Source organism: Podarcis erhardii (genome assembly GCF_964252035.2).
Source record: "Podarcis erhardii genome assembly, chromosome: 2".
Taxonomy (NCBI): Eukaryota; Metazoa; Chordata; class Lepidosauria; order Squamata; family Lacertidae; genus Podarcis; species Podarcis erhardii.
The window spans coordinates 5,209,778-5,235,626 of record NC_138498.1 but is presented as its reverse complement, the minus strand read 5'-3'; the positions used below and the strand labels follow the sequence as shown (position 1 = coordinate 5,235,626).

Sequence of the window (25,849 nt, the reverse complement as noted above, 5' to 3'; positions counted from 1 at the left end):
ATGTTGCTAGATCACAGTTTCAAAAAGATTGGTATAGAACTGGGTCTCAAATAAGGCATTTGCTAGATTGGTCAGTTGGCTGTAACAGAGGCTGCTGAAGTCCAATTCAAAACTGAAGTAAGCCCCGTTGAGCGTAGTGGGACTTACAGCACAATTGTTGTCTCAGAAGCAAGTCTCTCATCTCTGTTTATCCATTCAGCCAAAAGATAAGGCACTGAATCTTTCACTGCTCTCCCTATGTTAATCAGGGCAGGTGAAGCCTCTTTAGTTTTAGCACACATATTGATATGTAAATAAGATGGGTCCTCTCTCTTGCTGTCATGCCACTTATTTTCAAAATGTTGACATATTGATTTGGAACTATTACTGGAAAGCTTACAGCCTGTTCCTAATTCAGCCTAAACAAGCAAATGCTTAGTTTGGTACACACGGTATGAATTCAGATCATGATACTAGGCTGAAGAGTCAACTATACTGATGTGCAGGAGAATTAAAACTAAAAGCAGAAACCCTCCTCAGTGAGGGAAGCTGCCCAGGAGGTGAACATCATCCCCATTTCTGACTTTCTCCCAACAGCCCTGCAGTGTTGCCTTACTGCTCAACCACATGAGGAGGGAAAGGCAGTTTATCAGTCTTTAGGGTGGCTAGCTATAGATTTGGCAAGCAAGTTCTTCAGTGGCAGCGGGGGGGGGGGGTGTTAGCCTTTGCATGAAATAATATCTTCCATCCTCCTGTCCTGTTTGCATCCAGCCGTGGGGGCTGCTGCAGCTATAATGAGACCTCTCATTCCAGGCTGCACAGCCCTTTCACTCACATTGAGTAGAAGTCCACTAACCTTTGCTCAGAGCAGACTCACTGAAGTTAAAGAACATGATGAAGTTAGGTCCATTAATTTCCATGGGTGTACTCTTGAGTAAAACATAGCTGGATGCCACCTGCTGTTTTGCGGCTGCTCCTTTCCTTTCATCTTACGAGCTTACTGTCCCTTTCCTGCTGGCAATGAATTTACCTGTGATTACTTCAAACGTTTTTTTCCTGTATAAAGGAAACAATTTGGGGAAGGGAATAAAGGTTTTTTTGTGTTGGTTTTTTCAACAAAAAAATATATATCTCTGGTTGTTGGTGTATCAAAACTTTTTGACAAGGGCCCAGAAGAGATGGAGATTGAATAGGATTGAGTGCAAATCAAACCCTCCTTTAGTGCGGTGGTAGATGAATACAGACCACAATTGGCCAAAGAGGTCTTGGCAAGAGAAGGAGCTTCTGTCCTGTCCTGCTGCCTCCTGTCTCTCTGTCCATTCCTGATAGGACAGCCCTCCATTATAGCAGACAGGGCCTTGTTGGTTTCCAAGGCAGCCAGCTGCCTCTAGCATTTCTGTGATCTCAGCTAGTCCTTGTCCTGGTACGCATGGATTGATTTGATACAGAGGCAGTTATACCCAGATGGTTGGGTCCTTCAGCTCCATACTTTCCTGAGCAGGGAAAGAAAAAAGGAAGAATTCTGCATGAAGCTGTATACTGTGTAACAGGACTCTCCCAGGCATCCTGGCTCACTAGTCTCTCTGCCTTAGCCCCTATCTGCAATATAGGTGCATGATGGCTGCAGAAAGGATTGGGATAATGTATGTCAACATGCTTAAACATGCTGTATAAATGGTATTGTGAAGCAGTGAGCAGCAGACTTTATAGAGGCTGTTCTTATCCCTCCTGTAATGCATGGATTGAAAGAGACTGGAATGGGACTTCTCAGTGTATGCTCTTTAGGAATGGAAGAAAGACCACCAGCTCCCTTGCTATTTCTGTAGAATGGGGATAGCCAGTGTGCTGTCCTGATGTGGACTACAGCTCCTATCATCCCCTACCAGAACGTCCCACTGCCAGGAATTATGGAGTCCAGCAACAGCTGGAGGACCCCCTCTTGGCTGCTCCGGTTACAGAAGGCTCCGGCTCCAGCTCCGCACAGACACAGAGCCCATATGTGGGATTGCATGGGGACCAGAAAGAACTGTCATTTTTTAAAAAGTTACTACAGGAGGTAAAGGTAAAGGGACCCCTGACCATTAGGTCCAGTCATGGCCGACTCTGGGGTTGCAGCGCTCATCTCGCTTTATTGGCCGAGGGAGCCGGCGTACAGCTTCCGGGTCATGTGGCCAGCATGACTAAGCCGCTTCTGGCGAACCAGAGCAGCTCACGCAAACGCCGTTTACCTTCCCGCCAGAGCGGTACCTATTTATCTACTTGCACTTTGTTGTGCTTTCGAACTGCTAGGTTGGCAGGAGCAGGGACCGAGCAACGGGAGCTCACCCCGTCACGGGGATTTGAACCGCTGACCTTCTGATTGGCAAGTCCTAGGCTCTGTGGTTTAACCCACAGCGCTGCCTGCGTACTCGTAACAAATAGCTTGCAAAACGAAAAGCAAGCTGCCAACCAGCCAAAGCCACTTTCCTCTTAAAAGGGTGTACATCTGGATTGGTACAATATCTACTAAGTGGGTGGCTGAGACGTGGGCTGTTGTTTTTTCATTTTGTGGTTGCCACACTTCTGTAGTTTTTCTTCTACTTTTCATAAGTGTTCCATTGCCTCCTACCCACACCCATGGGCACTCACTAAAGAAATGTTTCTGCACTGCTGGTTCTGCGCCCCCCCCCCCCAGTGCTTCACTACCTTTTCAGATTTTTCGCATGTGTACGTAAAAAAAAAAAAGGTAAAAAATACAAGCAAGTATTCCTGGCCCTTAGTTACTAGGTTTCACAATGGAGGTTTGTGTTTGGGGGATGAGGTGCCTGGGCCCCATTTCCAGTTAAAAAAATTATTACCCATGCTTTGCACAATAGTGACATTTTAGCTATACTGATACTCTAATAAAGAGGTCTTACCTAAGACCTCTCAGTTTGAAACAGTAATTTTTAAATGCCTGATAATACAGACTCCCAGGTAATCTCCCACACCATGAGATCTTTTTTGGGGATCTTGAGAATAGCTGCTGTAAACTGGGTTGTTGAAATTCCAACATGCCTTCATGAAAATGGATGAAAATAGGCATACAAATATCATTTTGGCCACTGGAAAGAAAGTGGGTAGGTTGTGCTCAGGTGAGGAGCAAATAGCTGCAGGTGTATGGCAATAGAGACTCCCCACCCCAACATCACCCTACACACATTTTTATTGCAGGGAATTCATTGATGGGCTTCCACACCAGTGGTGACTGTAGATTTATAATGGGTTATTGTTACCTAACAAATTTCCTGCAGTCAGAGAAAAATCCAGATTAAATATTTGAAACAGTACAGGTATTGATGATGGGGAGGCCATGTGGATAGTGTGGGAAACTTGCATACGTGGACAGCACTGATTCCACAGTAAACCTCCATTGAAGCCCACAGCGGAAGGCCCAGTGGTAAATCTGTGTCTGGATTAGTCCATTTAGGTGGGGGTTCATTTGATGGAATGCTCCCACATAGAAAAATAATATCCCTGCCTGTAGAAAATGGCCATGCCAGAGAGAAGGCTAGGCTGGACATTAAGAAAAAGCTTTTTCACTTGGGAATATTTCAACGATAAGAGTTTATACTTTCAGTCTCGATGGGCACAGCCATGACCCCACACTTGCTGTTGGGGAAAACGGAGCTATTTCCCAAGTAAGGCCCTCTCCTCCCCAGGGCTGCAAAGCTGGTTCCAGAGGGGCCAGGACTGCAACCAGCAAGAGCAAAGGCTCACCTATTGTCTGTCTCCACCCTCAGCCTCTTACCATAGTCTGTTGAAGGTTGGAAACCGCATCGTGAACAGTGACAAAAATCTGCTGTGGGGGAAGATGATGGAGAAGGCCACAGGACCTCAAGGTCTGTAGAACACCGGCTAAATGGAAAGGAGGAAGTAAATGGATATGGGTGAGGTCTGATTCTACAGGCGCATGTTCCTCGAGGGGTGACCTGCATGTGTGAGGAAGACACCACCCCTCAAAACCACTGCAAACAGGATTTACCTCTCATTTTGTATGCAAGGCTTCCTCAACTGAGTCAGTTCACATATTCAGTGGCAAGTCAAGAGGGGAGCATGCACTTCTGATCCTTGGGTCTTGGGGCCTAACTGTGGCCACATCCACACCAAACCTTTAAACTGTGGCCTCCCCTAAATTATTCTGGCAATGCTGATTTGTTATGGTGCTAGGAATGACTCTGACTCAGCTGGTCAGAGTGAGGTGCTGATACTGTAAGGTTGCACGTTTGATCCCTGTCTGGGACAGCTGCATATCCCTACATTGCAGAGGGTTGGACTAGATGATCCTCAGGGTCCCTTCCAACTCTACAATTCTACATTTCTATGACTTGCAGCTCTGAAGGGTAAACTACAGGGCACAAAATTTCTTGAGGGAAGCAATGTGCTGTAAATGCATGGTATGGATGTGGCCTATGTCAGGATGATGACAGAGCTGTGGATGGATTTCCCATTTCTTTATATTTCTGTAAAAGCTCGTCCCTTCCCATAGCTATTCAGAGCAGAATTACAGCACCAGGAATGGCCATTTTACCTGCACTTTCCCCCCAACAACCCCCCCATGTCATTTGCTCCCATTGGGAGTGCTACTACCATGCTATGTTTTTGATGTGAATTGGGTACCCCCATTGCTGCTGTTTACAAAAATGTAGAGAAACGAAAACAGGAGACCCAATCACAAATCTCTGTTGCCTCCTCTGGTTTGGCCCTCAGTCATGCAGGCGGAAGTGGCTGATCGAGAAAGAGACAGCGGAAGGACTCATACAGAAAACAGAAAGCACACCAGATGCACATCTCAGAATACTTTCCAGGGGTTGCAATCGGCCGCTCCCTGCTTGAGTGTACAGCTGGTGGCAAGCCCAGGCTTGCTTCTGGGTAACGTGTGCATTGGGACAAGCTGCCTTTTAAATATATTGATTTTAATCTTTCTATATTATAACAACCATGCAAAAAGATACGTCAGAACACAACATAGCACACATTCTTTCTTTATATACGTGCAACTTCACTTTAAAAACAATCAATGGGGGAATAAAGAGGTCTGGTGGCACCTTTAATTTCACTTACCATTACAGGAAGCCAAATGTATCTGCATGCCTGCCTTTTGGCATTCTGCACACACCTGCAAGGCACAGGAAGCCATTAGTAGAGAACTGCAAACATTGCCTTTTAACCACAAGCTGCCTCGGTGATTATAGCTAGGTCCCTGGTCCCTATGCTGTGATCTTCTAATTTGCTACTGATATTTGCACAACTGCGGGGCGGGGGAACTATCTCTGTAATCCATTTTGGGATCTATCATGTCTGTGTCACTGTTTTTGATTCCATTATGGAAAATCTTGACTCCAAATTGTTCATTGGTAAGTTACATAAATAATAACTGGACTCAATACAGATCCTTAGGGACACCGCTGCTCACAGTTTGTTCACCTACCTGTAAGTTTAAAGATCTAACTTAAACAATGGTTGTGCTTGAACTGACCGAGAATTGTAGTCCCAACAACATTGGCTGACAAATTGATCAGATCAGAGCCAGCCCTACTATTAGGCAGAGCGAGGCAGCTGCCTCAGGCAGCAAATGCTGACAGGCAAAGAGTAGTGGCAATATGTTGGTTGACAGAGCTGTATGTGCCTTTTTGCCCACCTTGTGCTGCCTAAGCTAGCCTGTTACCCTTGGACAGAATAGAGGATATTATTCCATCATCAATGTTGCAGTAAGTTTGAACTATCAGCCTGGTTGACTCCTGTACAAGGAATGAGGAGGTGGGGTACCACCTTGCCCTTTGCTTGAGGCACATGGACGTAGCTTAGTGGGTGCAGGGGGTGCAGCTGATCAAGTAAATAAATAAATACTTAACTAACTGACCAATTGCATTACAGATATCTTCGTTCTATCCCCCCCCCCAACATAAATCCTGACTACGCCTATGCTCAGGCGGCAGCATTCCATTTACTGAATTTTCTAAAGATTTCCTAAGTGGGAAGTCACATGGCAGCCAGATGAAACTTACTCTAAGAGTCAAACTGGACTTGGCATTAATGGAATAATTTCCTCCTAATGCAACTAGGAGGAGGGATTACCAGAAAGGTTATGTTGCTCCCTCTTTAGCCCACATTATAACAGCTCCACTACCTGGGTGGAGGCTGTTTGCATTTAAAACAATCAAACACCCTACACATTAAATGCAAAAAGTGCATTTAACATTCAGTCAGGTTAAGCCCTGAGCTCTTTGGAGGAAGAGCAGAATACAGGTGAAATAAATAAAACAAGGCAGGCAATCTATCTAGACTGGGAGCTTGGTTTCCAGATTGTCTCAGCACCCAGACTTTCTGATGGCAAGTGTGCCACCTCATTACTCGTACTCATACATATGTGTCCTTTTGTACCTGAATAAGTAGATGGGCTCCAGCTGCGTCCACAAAGGACACTCCACTGCAGTCAAGAATGACAGCCTGTACTGACACGCCTGGAAGAGCAAAGTAGACAGACCACAATCTGCAATGAATCCAACAGGCAGAGCCCAGCAGCATCAATGACAATTTGCCATGTGCCGCTCTGCACATGCTCAGAAGCAATCCCATCTCCAACCAGTTTTCACAGGGGAGACATAAATCTCATTTTCCATATGGGAAACTGTTGCAGCTGCACAATCACAGCTGTTTTCTTCAACCCAGCCCAACATGTCCAGTCCTCTGGCATCTCCAGATCGGGCTGAAAAGAAACTACTATCTGATCTACCCACCCGGGAAGAATGGCAGATGAAGGTGATGGAGTACATGGAACTGGCGGAAATGACTGGCAGAATCCAAGACCAGGGAGAAGAGTCGGTGGAAGAAGATTGGAAGAAATTTAAAGTCTGTTTACAGAAACACTGTAAAATTAAGGAATGCTAGAGGGAGGTTGGAAGGAAGTTAAGTGGTTTTAGCAATAATGTTGTTAAGGGGTACGTAAAAATGGATTGTTAACATGTAAAAAGGTAAAATTATAATTTATTATGATAAAGTATCAAGATAAATGCAAAAAGGGTAAGGACTTGCTGAAACAACTATTGAACTAGAATACAAAAGAGGGAGGTGTGAGGAGGTCAGGGAAATAAGTAAATGAAAGACAAGACATGGAAAGATTGAAATGTTTTTAATGTTTTTAATTTTTTTAATTTTTTTGTTTTCTTTTTCTCTTTTTCATTTTTGTAATCTCTTTGAAACTTTTATATATATATATATATATATATATATATATATATATATAAAGAAACTACTATCTGATACCTTGGAGAGCAGCCGATAGTCAGTGTTGACAATACTGAGTCAGATCGGCCAGTATTGATGGGCCAGTATGATGCTTTACTCAGTGTAAAGCATCTTTCTATGTTCACAGAAGAGAACCTGCCTATCAACTCCTGTCACACCAGTCTAGTGTAGCTAAACACAACACCCAGCATTTTGCTCAAAGGTGGGAAGATTGAAGGCTTACAAGAAGTAATTTGATTTTTACAAGAACGCTAAGATCCACTATCCAGAGCCAGGTGCAAGACACACAGAGAGAGAGCACTAATGAATTCTGAACCCAGGAACTTATTCTGAGTACCAGAAGTGAATGGAACTCTTGTCCTTCCATAGGAAAAAACAGTCCTGGCAAGTCTCTTTCACACACTCATTCAGTATCCTCAGCAGAATACAGGAAAGGGGCAGTTAAGCAGCTTTCCACTTTGCAGAGTTCAAAATGCATGTTGACTAAGCAAGATTTACCAGGAACTGGAAGGCAATTGCCCTTTGCTTACCTGAGCCAGGCTTTTTGTCCAGGACAGAGACATTGCTCTCCTAGGAAGAAAAACAACAGTTAATCTCCACTTAGGTGAGAAGAATTTAAACTCCAGACAAAGTGAAAACATCTCCAGCCTTGGGTTTGTTCATTTAATTTATATTTATTTTAAATCCTCTGCTTTAGAGCAAAACCTAGTTTGGTCCGTGGCTCAATAGGACTTGCTTAGTTCTTTGCTTCTACTGAATCAAATGATCTGTATCTAGTACAGAATTGTCTTCCAAGGATGTGCTCTACAGGGAGCTGGCTTCAGGCACTAGGCCTGTTGGCGGCCAACTCTGGGTTACAAAGATGTCTGCAAACGTGGCATGAAGGCTGGTAACATCAGCCCCCTCCTGTGGGAGTCCCTTGCAGATGACCACAGTGCCTGGAGACAGGTCATGGAGATATAGTAGTGGCCAGAGGAGGAATGACCACTGAGAGAAGCGCAGAGAGAAGAAACACCATGGTGCATCAATGGACGCCTTCATCTGCCCCAGCTGCAACAAAACATGTTTATCCTGTATCAGTCTCTACAGCCACAGCAGGCGCTGCAGACTTACAACAGTCTGAGTTCTCCCCCAAAGGCACACTCCTCCATTATCTCCCAAGACGGATGGAGGCCAACTCCATTGGCTCCCACTCTGACGAGCAAGAATTGTGTTAACTTGATTCTGTTATTTATGACTAATATTTTTATCCTGCTCTTCAGCTGAGAAAGCGTTCCCAGAGTGGCTTATGAATATCACTGAGAAGATGTCCCTGCCTTCAGGCTCACAGTTGACCAGTCTCCACACAAAAGGAAGAGGAATAATGCCAGCAAGCTTAGGCACTATTTCTTGGCTAATTCTGAATTCCACTCCCAATTTTCCACTCTACTTCCCTCCATCTTTTCTGCCCCCCACCCACCCTGGGTTGCCACATTACCACAGTGCTGATGTCCATCTTGAGCTCGATGCCTGGAGCTCGGTCCTCGTGCTTCTCCCCTTCTTGGTTGAGTCCCACAAGTTGGCTCAGAGTGTCGCGGAAGAAGCTGCGGTTCCCATAGTAGATGGGAGCCTGGTAGCTTATAATCTTCACACCTGGGATCTCAAAGCACTAAGAAGCAGGGATGGGTGGATAAATGGGGTACAGATGCATCATTGTGCCTGGCTAGGGTGGCCAAGTTAATAAAATTAACCCCATCCTAAAATGAATATACGAACCCCATCATCTTTCAAATTTTTGGCTGAAGCAGAGGTGATGAACCCCTTTCAGCCCAAGGGCTGCCTTCCTTTGTGGACAAAGGCAATGTAAGGCAAACAGAGATTTATACACCCACATGGATAGGCACACCTCCATTCAGACAAGCAACAGCAGAGGTGAAATTAGGGCATGGAGCCTCCATGGTCTCTGCCCAAGCCATGCCCCTCTCACCAGGAATGATGTAGAATGGAAGGCAAGAGTCGGGGGGGGGCGCGCTGAATTTTGGTGTCTCTTTGCCTGCTCCAGTGACCCCCACCCCCTACCAGAGTGATCAACCACAAACTCTGGGAAGGATCCCAGTAGAAAGAGGGAACCTGGCAAAGAAGACACCAGGGGCTGCTACAGCAGGACTACCTTGCCACAGGGCCATCCATTTGGAGACTAGTTGTGGGAAGGATCCTGGTGGCTTTTTATATGTTGATAATGTTCATAGTGTGTTTTAAAAATGTATTTTAATATTGTTTAATCCTAGGAAGGATTTGTTCCCTGAAAAGGGTGAAAAGTGGGGAACAAATGGTTGTAATAAATATCTCTGATCCTTATTAAACCACAGACCTAACCCCGCTTACTTAGAAGTACTGTATTTTTCACTCTATAACACGCACCCAACCATAACGCACACATAGTTTTTAGAGGAGGAAAATCCATAGGCATGCCACCCGTAGGCATTCCCTCCATAACACGCACAGACATTTCCCCTTACTTTTTAGGAGGAAAAAAGTGAGTGTTATGGTGCAAAAAATACGGGTAAGTCCTACTGAATTCAATGGGGCTTATGCACAGGTAGTGGGGTTTGAATGACAGCCAAAGTTGCCACCACATCCCTACACATCTCACCTCAAAGGCAAGCCCCCTTGAGTACAGTGAGGCTTGCTCCCTCTCCTAGGAACATCTGCTACATTTGCTACCTTCCGCATCCTCCTGGGATAATTGCCATCTTCTGCAGTGTGGCTAATTTTCATTCTAGAACACTGAAAACTCAGAACTCGCACACACTTCTGCTTGTCCTGTGCCTAGAAACCATGGGTCCAAGAGGTTTCCCTCTTGTCCGGAGCTTTCATTTGTCCCATCACTTTCCCCGGGAAAAACTGCTGTTTACTGCTGAATTCAGTCCACGGAATAAATGAGTGACGTTTGTTTTGATTTAATAGTAATCAGGTTTTCCAGGGGGGAAGCAGTGAGATGAGTCCTCACTTCACACCCACCTGCAGGTTCTGATCCTTCAAAAGCCTGGGTGGGAAACCTTCTGATATTGCTGGACTTCAGCTCCCTTCACCCCAAGCCAGCATGGCCTATGGTCAGGGATGAGAGGAGTTGTAGTTCTGCTGCCTCTGGAGAGACACAGTTGCCCCACCTGTGCTATAAATAGCCTATCAAGAGATTAGCATGTGTGTGTTCAACTAGTGTGGACTGGGCACCCTTGGGCACTGGAGTCACCCCACCAATCTCAATCCTGGGATTCATGCTCCCTGCAGTGGGTGCTTTGGGGCTGCAGCTTCAGACATGCATGTGGTGTGTGTTCCTATGTTTGTTTGCTCCCTCTTGATCCTCACGACTCTTACCTTGCTGTTGTGCTTGACAGGCTTGTAGATCTCTGTGTCCCCTGCCCTGCCCAGAACTGAGCACTCAGCCCTGTGAGAATGACAATGCGACATGAAGGGCAAATGGGCAATTATCTGGACACAGCTCCCCCAACATATAGCAAACATGGTTGGAGGCAGAAGGTTGTAGAGAACCATAGGCTCCCTCTCAGCCCCCAGCGCTGGCTCCTTCTCGTGGGACCTTTGCTGCATGGGAGCTGCTGTGACACGGCTCATTCATTACCCACCAGGGTAATGTGAGGAGCCTCAGGCCACGTGGCAGAAGCCCACATTGCAGTTTCCCCTCCGCACTAGTACTGCTCCAGTTTCTGGGAGGGACAACACTGGCTCAGTAGGGTCTACACTATGGGTGAGGAATCTCAGGCATTTCAGATGTGGATGAACTGCAGTTCCTATCAGCTGCAGATGGCAAGTGATGATGGGAGTTGTAGTTCAGCAACATCTGGCAGATCGCAGGCTCCTCATCCTGGCCTACAATGGCTTGCAGAAGCTCTCCAGGGTGTCAGATAGGAAGTATTTCCCTGTCCTACCTGAAGATGCTGAGGACTGAATCTGGGACCTTTTGCATGCAAAGAAGATGCCCTATCACTGAGCCATAGCCCTTCCCCATATTTAATTCCATGTGGCCCCCAGCAGAGAGATGTGGAGAGGGAGAGATGGGGTAGCAAGTGAGGGGGCAGGAATGGTATGAAATCTGCCCACCACTAGCAATGCAGCCCTCAACAGAAAGAAGCTCCTCCCCCTAATCTTATAGCCTTGCAGGCTCCCCCCACAATCCCAACTAGGGGACCTAATCCTAGCAGCTGGGCCTGATATAACATCTGACAAAAGGAGAAAGCAGAGGAAGAGGACAGGCAAGCAAATACCTCTGTGTGCGGCAAACAACAGTCATCATGGAGAACACAACCCCCACCGCCAAGCCAAGGTCCACGTTGAGCACGACAACAGAAAGCCACGTGACCACCCACAACGTCTGCAATGGATGAGAAAGGGTGGGATAGAATCACAAGGAATCCTGAGAGGAGAGCAGCTGAGCACCTGAGGATACAGATCTGAGGCGCAACCAGCACTGCTCAGCTTTGACTACCAGCTTTGTCACTTAGCGTGGAACTCCTGCTGTTCAGTCCTTCACTGGCTCAGCCTTCCCTCTTGCCCTCTGCTGACTCAGGTCTGATTCACATAAGCACACTCTTCTGGCAGGCTTGGTGAAGTCCGGGTGGAAACTGGCCTAATGCAAGGACCTATTACAGTAGGCCAGGAGGACCTCTCAGAAAACTGGAGCTACAATGGCTAAGGACTGGACCCTTTCACAAGGCAGTTTCACACCAGTTCACTGTGAGAAGTAACGGACAGGCTCGTATTAAGATTAAGTTCCCCAGTGCCATGGCTGTTTGGCATGATGGGGGCCACAGGCTCTGCCAATATGACAGGGGCGACTAACCTGTGGCCCTCCAGATGCTGCTGGACTTCAACTCCCATCAGACCCAGTCTGTATGACCAATGGTCAGGGATGATGGGAGTTGTAGTTCAACAAAATATGGGTGGGGGAGAAAGAAAGATTCTTCATCCCTACTATAGGCCATTACTGAGAACTGTGGACCTAGCCACTCCAATTGCAAAAGCCTGGTAGCAATGTAAACATTTTTGATAGGGGAGGAACATATTCAGTTCTTAATTTCCAACTGCTAGATTAGAAACTGGTCCATTCTCAGATGCTGTCATGGCTTACGAAGTCAATGGGGCTGATCCTCCACAGCTCGGGCAGGTCCTGGAACTGCAGAAACATCTGCCGAAGGCTGGTGACATTGATGCAGGCCAGGACAGCCTAGACATGAGAGAGAAAAGAAGTGTGAAATGAGGGGCCTCTTTAACATACTGTCCCACTTCCATACCACGGCTCTTGAACACCACTGAGGCACTGTTTTTCTGTGATCAGTTCAAAACAGAATTAAAATTCAGTTCAGTAAAGCCCCGTTACAACTTTCATTAGAAGCTTTCTCCTCCTACCCTGGGCCTGCTTGCTGTTCAGCAGGGATGCAGCACTGCTGACCTCCTTAATTGGTCCTTCAGTACCGTATTTTTCGCCCTATAGGACGCACTTTTTCCCCTCCAAAAATGAAGGAGAAATGTGTGTGCGTCCTATGGGGCGAATGCAGGCTTCAGGAAGCTATCCCACCTCTTGTGGACAGCTGCCTGCACCCAGACGCTCTCCTGCACCCAGCTCAGCGCCCCCCCAGGCTTTGGGCTTCCCACGGCTTGCGGATAGCAGCCTGTTCTGGGGGCTGGGGTTGGGGGAAGCTCGGGCTTCCCCCGCCCCAGCCCCGCGCCTGGGGGGGAAATAAATTTTTTAAAATAAATAAATATAAAATAAATTTTTTAAAATTTATTTCCCCCCAAAAAAACTAGGTGCGCCCTATGGGCCGGTGTGTCATTTGGGGCGAAAAATACGGTATATATAATAATTTAATTAATGACATTTACATAACATTTGACTGTTTAAAAAATAAAGCCCTAATTCCTGTTCCCTTTGCTGGGGGGGGGGGGGAGCTTTAATTACCAGTTTCCTATCTTATGTTTCCTTTCTTATGTTTTTGTTGTGAACTAGTGCTAGCTCACCAAGAATTGATAGTTTTAGCTCGCCAGGAACTGATAAAACAATTAAGGAACAGCCGCACTGAACAGGAGGGAGAAGCTGCGGCAAGAAGCTTCTCATTACAGTCCTACCTCAGGTTACAGACACTTCAGGTTGCGTTTTTTCAGGTTGCAGCCACACCGAAACCCGGAAGTACCAGAACGGGTTACTTCCGGGTTTCGGCGGCCGTGCATGAACAGAAGCGCTGAATCCCGCATTGCACATGCGCAGAAGCACTGAATCGCAACCCCCATGTGTGCAGACGGGTTGCAAATGCTGCAGATTTCAAACGTGCATCCTGCACAGATCACGTTTGCAACCCAAATGTCCACTGTACAGGCCAAATAGCGTTGAACAGCTTCCATAGCATGCTGTTAGTCTACATTGGGCAGGCTGGTGCTGCAAGTGTACATTACCATTTTGCAGAGATCAGTGGGGAGAAATGGGTTGGCAACAATGACTTATAGCCACCAGATTCTCTATAAAAACTAAGGAGGTAAATTCCAGGCTGAACAGCTGGCATGGAAACAAAATGGGTAGCAAGAGTGTACACACCGTATGTGTCCTCCGAACACCAAACAAAACAATACAGCTAGGAAATGTAGTTTACCTCTCACAGAACTACAATTCCTAGCACCCTTTAAATACAGTTCCCAGGATTCTTTGACGGGAGATGTGCTTATAATATATGGCATGTGAGTCAAGCCTTTGTGCTAACAGCAAGTAAATGACGATGTCCAGGGGACCCAAAATTTGTGTAAAATATGGTACCAAGATATATCAATGATGCCTAGAGCACATGATTTAATTTTGTATCAGGACTGGCTGAGCATAACGAGCTACCCTTTGAATAAACCCCTATTCTCCCCCCGACACACAGTATCAACTAGCTCACCTTGGGTAAGTAGTAGAAGAGAGGTCCAATCCATAGCAAGACCACCAGGACAACAGCGCTGGTGAAGAGGCCAGAGAGCTGTGGGCAAGGAAGGCTGGTTAGTTGCAGCCAAGATAACGGAAGGGACATTAAAGTCCACTGGCAACCAAGGGACATTGTTCTGCCTTAGTATAGCACAACGCCAGTAAAGTAGAAAACACCAGTGGTACCAAATAACACCTGTATTCCCCATAATGATGAGCACTCTAAAGAGTGGACCTCCAGCTACCCAGGTGAGCCTTGGATACATGAGTATAATGAATAGGAATTCCCCATTTAAGTTCAGTTCTCTACATTTCCACATCTGTTTGCATTTTTTTTTTTAAAAAAGTCTTCATGAAAATTCACCAAAATTTTCATGCGATTTCTTCTGAGATACATGATTTTGTATGCAATTTTGCTTAATACACACAATTTTGCAACATAATTTCCTCTTATATATTGCATTTCATGCACCATTTTCACTAATGTATGCATTTTTATGCACACTTTATCCTAGTTTAAACCTCCAGCTCACAAAATACATTTGTTAATTATTACAGACCCTCCAAGTGTCCTTATTTTCCAGGGACAGTCCTGGATTTGCAGAAGCCGTCCTGGCTTCTGGTTTGATCCCAGAATGTTCAGCTTTTCCTTAGGATGTCCCTGTTTTCATCAGAGAAATGTTGGAGGGCATGGAGTTATGCAATCCCCAAGCCCAGGAGATAAGAAACTATAAAACTTTTAGAAGATATCTGAAGGCAGCTCTATATAAGGAAGTTTTTTTAAAAAAATGTTTAATATTTTATTATGTTTTTATATATGTTGGAAGTTGCCCAGTCAGATTGGTGGGGTATAATTAATAAAGTAGTTATCTTCCTCTTCCTCCTCCTCCTCCTCCTCATTGAATAGGATGTCCCTATTTTCATCAGAGAAATGTTGGCGCGTATGTTATTATTATTTATTCTGGTCTCATTTAACAGCAGGCAAATCCATATCTGCTTGCTGTGTAGTTATAATAGGCAAAGGAAACCTATCAGGAAAAAAAGTTGGGTGCTTTCATCCCAGTGGACCACTGTGGCTGACACTGCTTTGGAACCAGCAACTGGGCTAACCCTCTCCTTCCCACTCTTGCTGGAAACAGTCTTGCTTTCCACTTTTCTTTCTAGAGCAACCAGCCCTTTGCTCCCTGCCATTTCCAAGCAACAAATGTAAATGTAGTGGCATGGTGGTAAGAAAGGCCATTTGTAGCCCAAGGATGGGGAGCCTGTGACCCTCTAGGTGTTGGTGAACTTCTGTCCGCCTAACCAGCATGGCCAATGGTCAGAGATGATGGGAGCTGGAGTCCAGACAACATCCAGAGGAGCACAGGTTCTCCACCTCTCTCCAAAGCACTCCTGAAACATCAGCCTTATACCTGTGTGCGTCCACCAGCACTTTCCAAGATGTTGGTTGTAGCCAGCGTGGCTGAACTGGGGAAACAGGTGAACAGGGAGGAGACCAGGTTTGAGAGGCCATGAGCCAGCAGTTCCTGTAGGAGAGCAGAGGAAGGCAAAGTAAGAGCAGGGTTTTAGCCAGCTGAACTTGAAGCAAGGGGTGGGCGGTGTATCCAGAGTAGGGGTGGGGAACCAGTGACTCCCCAAATGTTGTTGGGACTCCTACTCCTATCAGCACAGTCAATGGTCAGGGATGATAGGTGCTGTAGTTCAGCAACATCTGGAAGACCTCATTATCCCTGGCCTCAAGCAAGAAATGAAGAACTCTCAAGCTGAGTCTCCACTACAAACAAAGACAATTTTTAAGCTGGAGGGTCACAGGAACATAAGAAGGCCCCTTCCGGATCAGGCCCATCTAACCCAGCACTCTGTTTCCACGCAATAGGAGGCACTAGGGAGGCTGGTGGCTTGGCAAGCAAAGGGAAGAGTCTCCATGACTGAATGTGTCCAGGTTCTGCCTCCCCACCCTGAGCTCTCCAGGCTGGACACACACCTGGTTGGGGTCAATGACATAGCGGTGCTTCTCAGCGTAGATCATGGCCAATGACACCGAGATGGCGTAGGCCACAAAAGTGAGGGCCACCGTGTCACCCAGCACTTGGGGCAGCAGATGCAGGGCTGGGAGCTGGGGCTGTGGGAACCTGCATGAAAGAATGGGGGAATGGGAGTCACCGTGTGCCCCGGGGGACAGAGACCATTCCCTGCCCTTCCCCAACAACCAGGGTCAGGCCGAGTTTGGAAGCCGCACTCCTGTTGCCATGCCAACAGGGCAGCGGTGACTTGACCCTCAGCTGGCATAGAGAATGGGGAGGACAGAGAGAGAGAGAAAGGGGCTCTTACCCTGCTGGGAGGTGTCCAACAACCTGCACCTTATAGTGAGTGTTTAGGGAGGAAGCAAAACAGATCCCAGTAGCCAGCAGTACCTGCCAAAAAATGACGGACAGACCCAGTGTCAGTCCAAAGGCCTGTAAGCCGTGTGGCTTTTAAAAACAACCTCCTCATTTGCCTATAGCCTATAGCCGCTGTCCCGCTAGGTGCTCCAAATATTAAATCTCCACAAAGTGTGTCCTCATGTATTTCAGATATACTTCACTGCGAAGGGACATCTCACGTTTGTCAAAAGTCTCCAAATATTGCAAGAATTAAGGTCTGAGTGAATTAGCAAGGGGGGGGGGTGTTTCTATACCAGGCGGGGCTGGACTAGTCATGGGATTATTATCCTGGTACAGGTAAGAAAACAGAAGGTCGGGCCAGTTTGGAGCATGTATGCTGAAATCCCTTTTTAGCTATTTGACTGAACTACACTGGCCCAGGTTTTGCATATTTTGTAACTCAATGTGTTGCACAAGCAAGTAACATGGTACCGTATTTAATATCAGAATGTGTCGTGGTGACTAAGGTCTTTGAGAGCAGAAGCAGGAAAGTGCTGGAAAATTCTAGCAGGTTCACTTCTTATGCAAATATTGTTTTGACTACGTAAAGGTCACACTGAGCCAGGAGAGATAAATACCTGTGCTCAGTCTGCTGCGCTCTCTCTCTTACTTTGCTCACTTTTGCTTGCACAGTGCTTTAATAAAGTTTGTTTGTTTGCCTCAGTAAAGTTTTTTTCTGCCTTTACTGTGAATCTTTGACTCTGCATTTTGACTCTGTGTGGTTCCTTATTTATTGCAAGACAACTACTGTCCGACAGAATGATGCATTGTGAAAATCTCCTCTGTCAATTAAAAACCAAGTTTTTAGCCCTCATGGCTGTGAAAAAAGCTTTTGAATGCACTGGCAATGGCCACCAAAAGTATAAAAATGATTCTGAAGAGTCATTCCAAGGGCCACAGAATTAGGGCAAAACTAAACAGGATGCTAAAGAGCACCTTCCTACATATTTTGTTTTGTTTGCTTAAATTCAAATATCTACAGCTGGGATGGGGATAATTAGCATGGATTGCAGCAGGTGGGGAAGGCCTGTTTAAGCCAATCCTCTTCTGCTGTGATCCTGATGGAAATTTTCTCCCAAAGCATATAATCACTATGAAGAAGTATTTTTCTTCAGCACCACAGAATAGAAAGAAAGATTTGAACTCACTGGCTACAATCTGAATAATTATCAATCACCTCTTCCATTGACTGCTATTTGTATTTTCTTTTAAAAAATGTGCATGTTGAATTAAAATATGCATTTAATGACGGATCTAATTTAGCCCTTCATCCACAGTGCCTGCTCAGCTCCTGCCCCCCCCCCCGCCACAATTATATCCCCCCCCCCCACCTATCTCCAGCATCACTGCCTTTCCTTGCCTCATCTACACTTTATTCTTCACCACTCTTCAATCCTTGCTCTACCCACCCATCCAAATCTTTTGATGACCTCAGACTTGGAAGAAGAAATACACAAAGGAAGTATGAGCAAATTACCTGAATTTACATTCTTTGTTAGTGTTAAAATGTGACTTTCCTTTGCAGGGAGTCACCAGCTGTCTGTATGACCAAACACAGCCTTGACTAAGACTTCAAACGTACCATGATGATCTCTCCCGGGATGGGCACCCACAGCCGACTCCTGTAGCGGTTGTTGATCTCTTTGATGGGCACCAACACAGCCAAGCAGAAGCCTGAGATGAGCAGTTCCGCTGTGTTGGTTAAGGGCAAGGCTTCCACAACAGATGCCAGTGTCTAGGGGGAAATGCAGAAACACGGACATCTGGCGTGGCATTCACAAAGGGCAGCCAGGTCTTCCGTCTGAGGGGTGGACTGGAATGCTTTTAGCAGCCTGGGAGGAGGAAGCAGCTATGCTTATTGGAACCTTCTAGCAGCTATCAAAACTCATCGGCAGCCTGTTTCAGCAAACCAGGGGGTGGCCGGTGTGCAGTGGAATTGGCAGGGCCGGTGGCAGGAAGACCAACGGCAGGTGGAGCCAGAGACAGTGACAAAGCCATAAGAATGTAGGTCAAATTCAGGGCTGGCCCAAGATATTTTGGCCCCTGAGGTGAACCACAAAACAATGTCTGTCTCCCCACCAGGGAAGAAGAGGTGAGGGAAGATCTACATCAGAAAAAGGGGGGAGTAAATATCTATATTGGGATCTGCTGGCCCTGTGGATTCTGCTGCCTGGTCACCTCACCTTGCCTCATGAGACCAATTGTCCATCTAGTCCAGCATTCTGTCCTCACAGTGGCTAACCATAAGTCAACTAATTCTAGCTTTGTGCCCAGTCTTCTCCTCCCTCTGCAAGGGCAGCACTGGAACTAAACTGGCAGCCAGTGCATACTCTAGACTGGTTGCAAGAAGGCAGGTAAGTGAGGGGCTGGCTGAAGCCAGGCTGAGGTTGGTGGGGCAGCGCCCCCTTTGCCCCACTCAAACTGCTGAAAGCACCATGGAGTGAGAGAGAGAAGCAGTGGAGAAAACAAGGACACTCATATTAGCTCAGAGGAACAAAATATCTTATGGACTGCATCCAGGAGCAGGTGTCTAGGAATGAGAAAGGCGTTCTCCTTCTGCATTTACATTTCTGGTGGCTTCATAAGCAGAGATGTCTGCACCCCCACCCCCACCCCCTGAATGTGGATCCACATACCTTGAAGATGGCGAAGCAGCCAGCGGGACGTGGTAATGGCAAACCCAGGAGGCTTTGGAGCTGAGACACCACCACGTGCAAAGCAGCACCACAGGTAAAGGCCTTGACGACAGGCTCCGAGAGGTAGGTGGAAAGGAAGCCCAGGTGAAGTGTAAACATCCCTGTCTGGGGAAGAGAGGAAGGTGGCAGCAGTAGCTGCGTGAATTGTGTGTCTGCTGAGACAGGCAGAAAAAACACAGATTGTGGTGCTGGGTGCAGAAGCGAGTCTCCTCAGCTTTCATTCTTTTAAGAAAGCAAGTTTCTAGTCCTTACCATTGTGGAAGTATGCCAGAAAATGTGTGGGCTAGGCCTACCAAAATCTCAAAAGCCAGAGGAGCTGCCAAGTAAGCTTTCCAGAGGCCATATAACACGGTGCCATCAGGAGCCCAACACAGACAAAAGGAAATTGTTCTCAGCACAATAAACAATTAGCATGGAATTCATTGCCACAAGAGGTGGTGATGGACTTTAGAACAGATGGCTCTTCAAAGGGATTAGACAAATACTGGGTTTTTAAAAAGGATTTTAAAGGGTTTTGGTGGGGTGGGGATCAAGTGAGCTTGCTGGAGGAGAGATATAAGAATAGCTATTAGCCAAGAGAGCTGGGATAGCTCAGTCAGGAGAGCATGAGACTCTTAATCTCAGGATCGTGGGTTTGAGCCCCACATTGGGCAAAGGATTCCTGCATTGCAGGGGTTTGGACTGGATGACCCTCGGGGTCCCTTCCACCTCTACAATTCTATGGTTCTATAGCTAAGACTGAAGCCTCCATGTTCATCAACCCCTAGTTTATCAGCCCTTCTTATTAGCCATGGGCAGCCCAAGAATCCTCCTCGGATGACAGCCATAGCACTGTTCCAAGGCTCTGCCCCCTTTGTGATGTGCTCAGCCTTCCCAAAGGAGCCCCTTTGCCCCAGCATCTCCCTTTGACTCACCATGAGCAGCCCGGCAAGGAAGGCCATAGCGGCCGCCACACCAATGCGCTGCGCCTCCAGCAAAGCTGCTTCTGCAGGGATGGTGCCATTGGACTGCAAGGGCTCAGGAACCAAACGCTCCACCACGGAGCCCGTCATCAGACTGACCACAGCAAAGGTGCCTTTGGAGAGCAGGAAAAGAGGAACGAATGAAATCTCTGCATGTCCCATCCTGGGCGAGAATGACACCATGGCACTCAGGACCACCCATTCCTATTTCCCCCTCAACAGTATACTGGGGGTGCTTCCAGGTGTCCTGTTTATTCAGCATTCATCCTGATTTGTTTGCAGGGAAGCTGGACAACATTGGCTACTTAGTGAGCATTCATTCTGATTTGTTCACGGGGCAGTTAGATGCCATTGCATCAAAGCAAGTGTTATCGCAGTGCATTTCCCATCGCCTGCTCTTTTGTGGAAGCAGGTTTGTTGCACAAATACTGTACTTCCAAATCAGTTATAACTGCCAGCATGTAACAGAATCCCACCCAAAAATAGCGACCTCAGTTACATGGCATTCTGGCATTCATTCATGATCCTGGCGGCAGGAGTGCCACCCATTCCTACTTTCCGCCTGAACAATACACTGGATCTCTCTCTACATTCAGAATGCTGAAAAATCTCCATTTGCAGCCTACAGGTCTTGGATGGATGGAACAGAATAGGCTGACAAACAATGACAAAGACCACACAGTGCACTTTATGGCCATGGAAGGGTCTCTCACTCTCCCCCACATGGCATGCTAGGAGAGTCAAACTCAATTTTCAGTCCAATGCACCAGTATGTGAGCTTTAAAAGCAAACACAGCTTGAGGGGCATTCTTACATTTCAAATGTTGCAGAATATACCATATTTTTCCATGTATAAGACTAGGGTTTTTTCCCTAAAAAACAGTGTCCAAAATTTTGGGGGTCCTATACACGGATAGATCCCCCCCATTTTCTTAAATCTGTCCCCAAAAATAAGGGGCATCTTATACATAGGGATGTCTTATAGACAGAAAAATATGGGTGTATATCTGGAACATTTGAAATTCATTATTTATAAATTCATATTTATAAATTGCCCAATTTAAATGTACTACCACTATTATGAACAAGCAATGCAGCCACTGTCACAACAGGTGGCCTGGAAGTGTGTTCACGTGTGATGAAAAGGAATTGTATATCTGGAGGGCAAGTTGATGAAAGCTACTCTACAGGACTGAGGTGTGAGAGGACTGGTCCAAGAATCAAGGGTGAAGTTTTGTCCTCACTACCACAAGATCTCCAAAGGCAGCACATTATTTTCCTTTGCAAAAATGAATAGTGACCATTCACTTATACCGGAGCGGAGACCGTAAAACGTTGCCTTCAGGGATGCCACCCTGGCAGCCCCAGTTGTTAAGAAGCAGGGCTGGCCCTCTCTTCATCTGCATAACCACTGCATTGTGTGACAGGATCTTGGAAACCGGCATGTACGGGTTTGTTATGTGTGTAATATATTATAGCACACACATGCACATTTTCATACACAGAGAGAGAAATCAGACAGGGCAGAAATTATTTCCTCAAGTTATCCTGTCCTTAGCCTTCTTCTTCTCCTTATTTGGCTTAGCCTCTTCATTAAATCTGAAGCACATTTAATTGTATTCAGCAAAGTTCTACTCAGAGCAGACCCATTGGAATGAATGGGCCTAGTTTAACTGTGTCCATTAATTTGAATGGGTCTACTCTGAGTATGACTAACATTGTATATAATCCATTATTTATAATATTCGTATCAGTAGTATTATACTGGTGCAGATACAACTGCAATCTTGGTTGCCTTTTCTGTGTCTGCCTTTCCTCTTTCAACAAGGCTTTATCTCAAATGTTATTTGAACTTTATCTCAAATGTTATCTGAACTAGGTTTCAATTTGTTTTTATATATGCAATTGCTTTAACTTTTTAATGTATGGATATATATATATATTTACTGTATTGTGAAATCACTTCAAGATAGTTCATAGGGTCAGGGCTCATAAATTATATAAAGAAATCACAATAATAATAATAATAGATCTGCCCGGAGGATGTTAAGCCGTGGAGCCCAAGAGCAGTGCCCGAGAGCAGTGCCCGTCTATCTTGACTCAGCCATGCGCACACTTACCTGTGGACACATGGCGCCCCGTACCAAACAGCATGTACAGCAGGGCAGGGAAGAATGAAGTGTAGAGCCCATAGACTGGTGCTACTGAGGTGAGCAGAGCAAAGGCCATTCCTGCAGGAAGAACAAACAGAACGAGCTCTACAAAATCCCCACCGGCTGGGAGGCCAAGTGTCAACAAGCGGCTGGGACAAGAGTTCTAACTTTCGGAAGCACAGCCTGTAACTGGTAGGCCCTGCTTCCCCTGCTGAAGGACTGACAATGTCACTGGTGCCTAAGAGCCACTAGAACTGACAATGGGAAGTGATTGTGCCCTATGCTCCTCCTCCTCCGCTCAGTAGCCACATGGAAGTGGTAATGATGCTATTCAAGTAAGGTAGGATCCACCCCAGAATTAGTGGGATGGTATCCTTGAAAGGGGACGCGGGTGGCGCTGTGGGTTAAACCACAGAGCCTAGGACTTGCTGATCAGAAGGTCGGCAGTTTGAATCCCCGCGAGCTCCCGTTGCTCGGTCCCTGCTCCTGCCAACCTAGCAGTTCGAAAGCACGTCAAAGCGCAAGTAGATAAATAGGCTCTGGCGGGAAGGTAAACAGAGTTTCCGTGTGCTGCTCTGGTTCTCCAGAAGCGGCTTGGTCATGCTGGCCACATGACCCGGAAGCTGTACGCCGGCTCCCTTGGCCAATAAAGCGAGATGAGTGCCGCAACCCCAGAGTCGGCCACGACTGTACCTAATGGTCAGGGGCCCTCTCAGGGTTTTGTTGGAACCCAGAGTCCAACTCTCTTTGAGCACATGTGATGCGTGTCTGCCTCACTAACATGTAAACCCAACCCTCCCTCTCAGAGCACCTCCAGACTCTCAGTGCTTTGCAGGAAGGAGATGGGAATGCACCCTTTCAGGTGATCTGTTTACTGAGCTTTTATCCTGATTTGTCTGCAGGAGATTAGATGACAATCAGCATCCATTCTGATTTGTTTCCAGTGTATTTTCTCACCAATCAACTATACTTGTGCAACCTGAATTTGCCAGCATGTGATTGTATCCCACCTGAAAATCTAGTCCAGAAACATCCCATATCTCACACTGCCGCTAGCACATTTATGAAATTAGGAATTCTGGGGGGAATGCCACTCAGGCTGCACAATTACAGCTGATTAGGAAATTTTGTGCAACAAGCCCACTCCCCCAAAGGAACAGACTTTTTGCAATAAGGAACAACTGGAAAGTGTGTGATAACCCTTGCTATGACACAACATTATCTGACCCCCTTGCAAACAAATCGGGATGAATGCTCAATAGTGTGTGCTCAGTCCAGAAGGGTTCATGCACTAGGATTCACTTTCCTAATCAGCAGCATGAGTGACAAGCATGTCAGCATGTCATCCCTCTGATGAGCTGGGCTCCAATCCAGGAAAGCTTTGCACTACTGTACAATAAATCTGCCAAGTCTTTAAGGTGTCACGTGACTGTTTTGTTGTCAGGGTCTTGACATAAACACAGCCACCCCTCAGAATTAATTTTTAGAAGGAATAGAATTTTGAAAATGCCACCTCTCAGCAAGAAAATAGGCTGTCCAACAAATCTACATTTTTGAAATCATTCCCTCCAATGCTCTTTCTACCTTCCTTCTTTTCCACTGTCAAAATCTGTAGGAGGAACAGCCCTGACCAGAAACCCCTTGATGCATGCTCCATTAACCCCAGCTGCTTACGCCTGGGCTGCCGCTGGAGGAAAGGGAAGCGCCACCTTAACAACAGGGCAGCCAGGGCATGAGTCCAACCTGGGGCCTCCAGGGCGGAAAGACATCCAGGAGTTGACTCCCACCCCCCTGCCATTCCACCACACAGCCACAGCCTCAGAGATTAGTGAGAAACAGCTTCTGAAGCAAGACAGGCTGCCAGCCCCCCACCCTTGCGTGTTTACTTCAGAGCCAGCTCCAGGGGATGGGGCTCACTCCCCAGGTAAGTGTGCACAGGACTGCGCAGCCTTAGAAATCCCAGACTAAAACCAGAAAACAAAAGACTTGTTGTTCAAACAAGGAAGATGCAAAGCTGGTCACAGATTTTTTTTTAAGTATGTGAACCGGGGAGAGGGCTTGAGGAAGTGGATAAGAGGTCAGCACTCTTGTGGTGTGTGTGCAAGGGAGCAGACAAAATAGCATAAGGGAGACTGAGAGTAAAGCATAAGGGGCACTGAGAGTAAATCCCCTGGAAGGTTTAGGGATAGCTTGGGAAACAGAAACGCTTAACAGTTGCATAGAGAGCAGGGGTATCAAGTCAGCAAGCAGAAGCTCCAGGGTGAAGGATCTTTGAAGATCTTGCAGGTGAGGAGAAGAAATTAGGTAGGACTTGAGAGAAGAAGGAGGAGGAGGAGGAGGAGGAGGATCTACACCAGTAAAGATCAGAAATCCTTGGAGACTTTCATGGGGAAGGGGAGATGATAGAGAAAGGAGAAAGGATGATGGTGCCCAGGTTTGCCCCCTCATCTCTACCACTGCCCCATCTCCTTGGATACTTCTGGAAGGGAAGAATGCCCACCACCGCCATATGTTCTGCAACAAACTTCTGTGCAGAAAAGGAAGAGGCTTCACTTCAGCCTCTGGCTGCTGTGCTATGTCTTCCAGGATCACCACTGACGTTCAGTTCAGCAGCGTTCCCTACACACGCTCTCTCACACACAAACTCACCTTGTGGGATGTGCACAATGCCCACAGTCAGCCCTGCCACCACGTCCCCCAGGAGCCACCTCCTAGGCTGGTACTTGGGCAGCCAGCTTGCAATGGGAAGCCTGCTTCGGAGCAAATGCAAGGCTGCAGCCCTGGAGCAGCGGCACCCCTGGGCCAGCTTGCTCTTCAGCATCCCTGCCAGGCTGCCCTCTGGCTCTGGGGGCGTCCCATAAAGCTGCTGGAAGCGCTCCTCAGTGTAGATGCCACGGTACAAGGCCAGGTTGCTCATGTTGACATGGGCTGCAGGCAAGCAGGCAAGATGCTCACAGTCACCTTTTATCCCTGGCTGGGCTTGACTTCTCTGGCCAATCGCAAGGCTTGGGGAGCTGGGATTCTCCTCCCTCTGGGAAGCAGAATGTGGGTCAGGGCAGGAAGGGGGCGGAAGCTCAGGGTGCTAAGGGTCAGGTGCAGGGCACCAAGTCTCTGATGCCTCTAGGTGCCCTCTGAGTCATGCATGAGGACAGCTTTCCCACCCCCTTAGACATCCCTGATTACCAGACGCTTCCCTAGTTGGAACAATATAGTAAACTGTCCTTTGTTATCTTTCCATTTCCCTTGGTTCTCCAGCATGAGCTCCTGTTCCTAAGCGGACCATGGATTGTTTGTTTGTCTGTCTGTCTGTTTTAGTGGGGGGTGGGGTGAAAGAGAAGAAAAAACAAAACAAGCCAAGGCCCGTTTGAAAACTATGTCCCTTCATACAACAGAGGATCAATAAATGAGTATCAAAAAATAGTAA

At 46.8% G+C, this 25,849-nt stretch overlaps 1 protein-coding gene and 1 long non-coding RNA gene across 4 annotated transcripts; both read right to left on the bottom strand.

The window, feature by feature from the left end:
* Positions 1–325: 325 nt before the first annotated feature.
* On the bottom strand, positions 326–25,478 carry LOC309336181 (solute carrier family 26 member 10-like). Of its 3 annotated transcripts, none has more exons than XM_081851734.1 (18): positions 25,075–25,478; positions 22,393–22,503; positions 20,225–20,385; positions 19,251–19,415; positions 18,197–18,349; positions 16,523–16,605; positions 16,176–16,323; positions 15,604–15,717; positions 14,169–14,246; positions 12,371–12,466; positions 11,508–11,614; positions 10,603–10,672; positions 8,723–8,893; positions 7,776–7,815; positions 6,382–6,461; positions 5,062–5,116; positions 3,749–3,855; positions 326–1,472 (listed from the first exon to the last, which is right to left on the bottom strand). In XM_081851734.1, the coding sequence occupies exons 1-18, from the start codon at positions 25,340–25,342 to the stop codon at positions 1,434–1,436; spliced, it is 2,046 nt and encodes a 681-aa protein (XP_081707860.1). In that variant the 5' UTR covers positions 25,343–25,478; the 3' UTR covers positions 326–1,433. The 3 variants fall into 3 exon arrangements, with proteins under 3 accessions (XP_081707860.1, XP_081707861.1, XP_081707862.1); XM_081851735.1 differs by lacking the exon at positions 25,075–25,478 and adding an exon at positions 24,010–24,208; XM_081851736.1 differs by lacking the exon at positions 25,075–25,478 and adding an exon at positions 23,975–24,207.
* On the bottom strand, positions 8,907–10,587 carry LOC309336275. The gene is made up of 3 exons (XR_014153972.1): positions 10,054–10,587; positions 9,786–9,922; positions 8,907–9,608 (listed from the first exon to the last, which is right to left on the bottom strand). It is a non-coding gene; the product is annotated as an uncharacterized lncRNA (long non-coding RNA).
* Positions 25,479–25,849: the final 371 nt, after the last annotated feature.

Bases quoted from the DNA above. Each gene is read 5' to 3' on its own strand.
- LOC309336181 (XM_081851734.1), bottom strand. From the start codon at position 25,342: ATGAGCAACCTGGCCTTGTACCGTGGCATCTACACTGAGGAGCGCTTC. The intron at 12,467-14,168 runs GTGAGCTAGTTG...TCTCATGTCTAG, and splicing joins TCTTCTACTACTTACCCAAG to GCTGTCCTGGCCTGCATCAA. The intron at 3,856-5,061 runs GTAAGTGAAATT...CTTTCCATTTAG, and splicing joins ACATTTGGCTTCCTGTAATG to CCGGTGTTCTACAGACCTTG.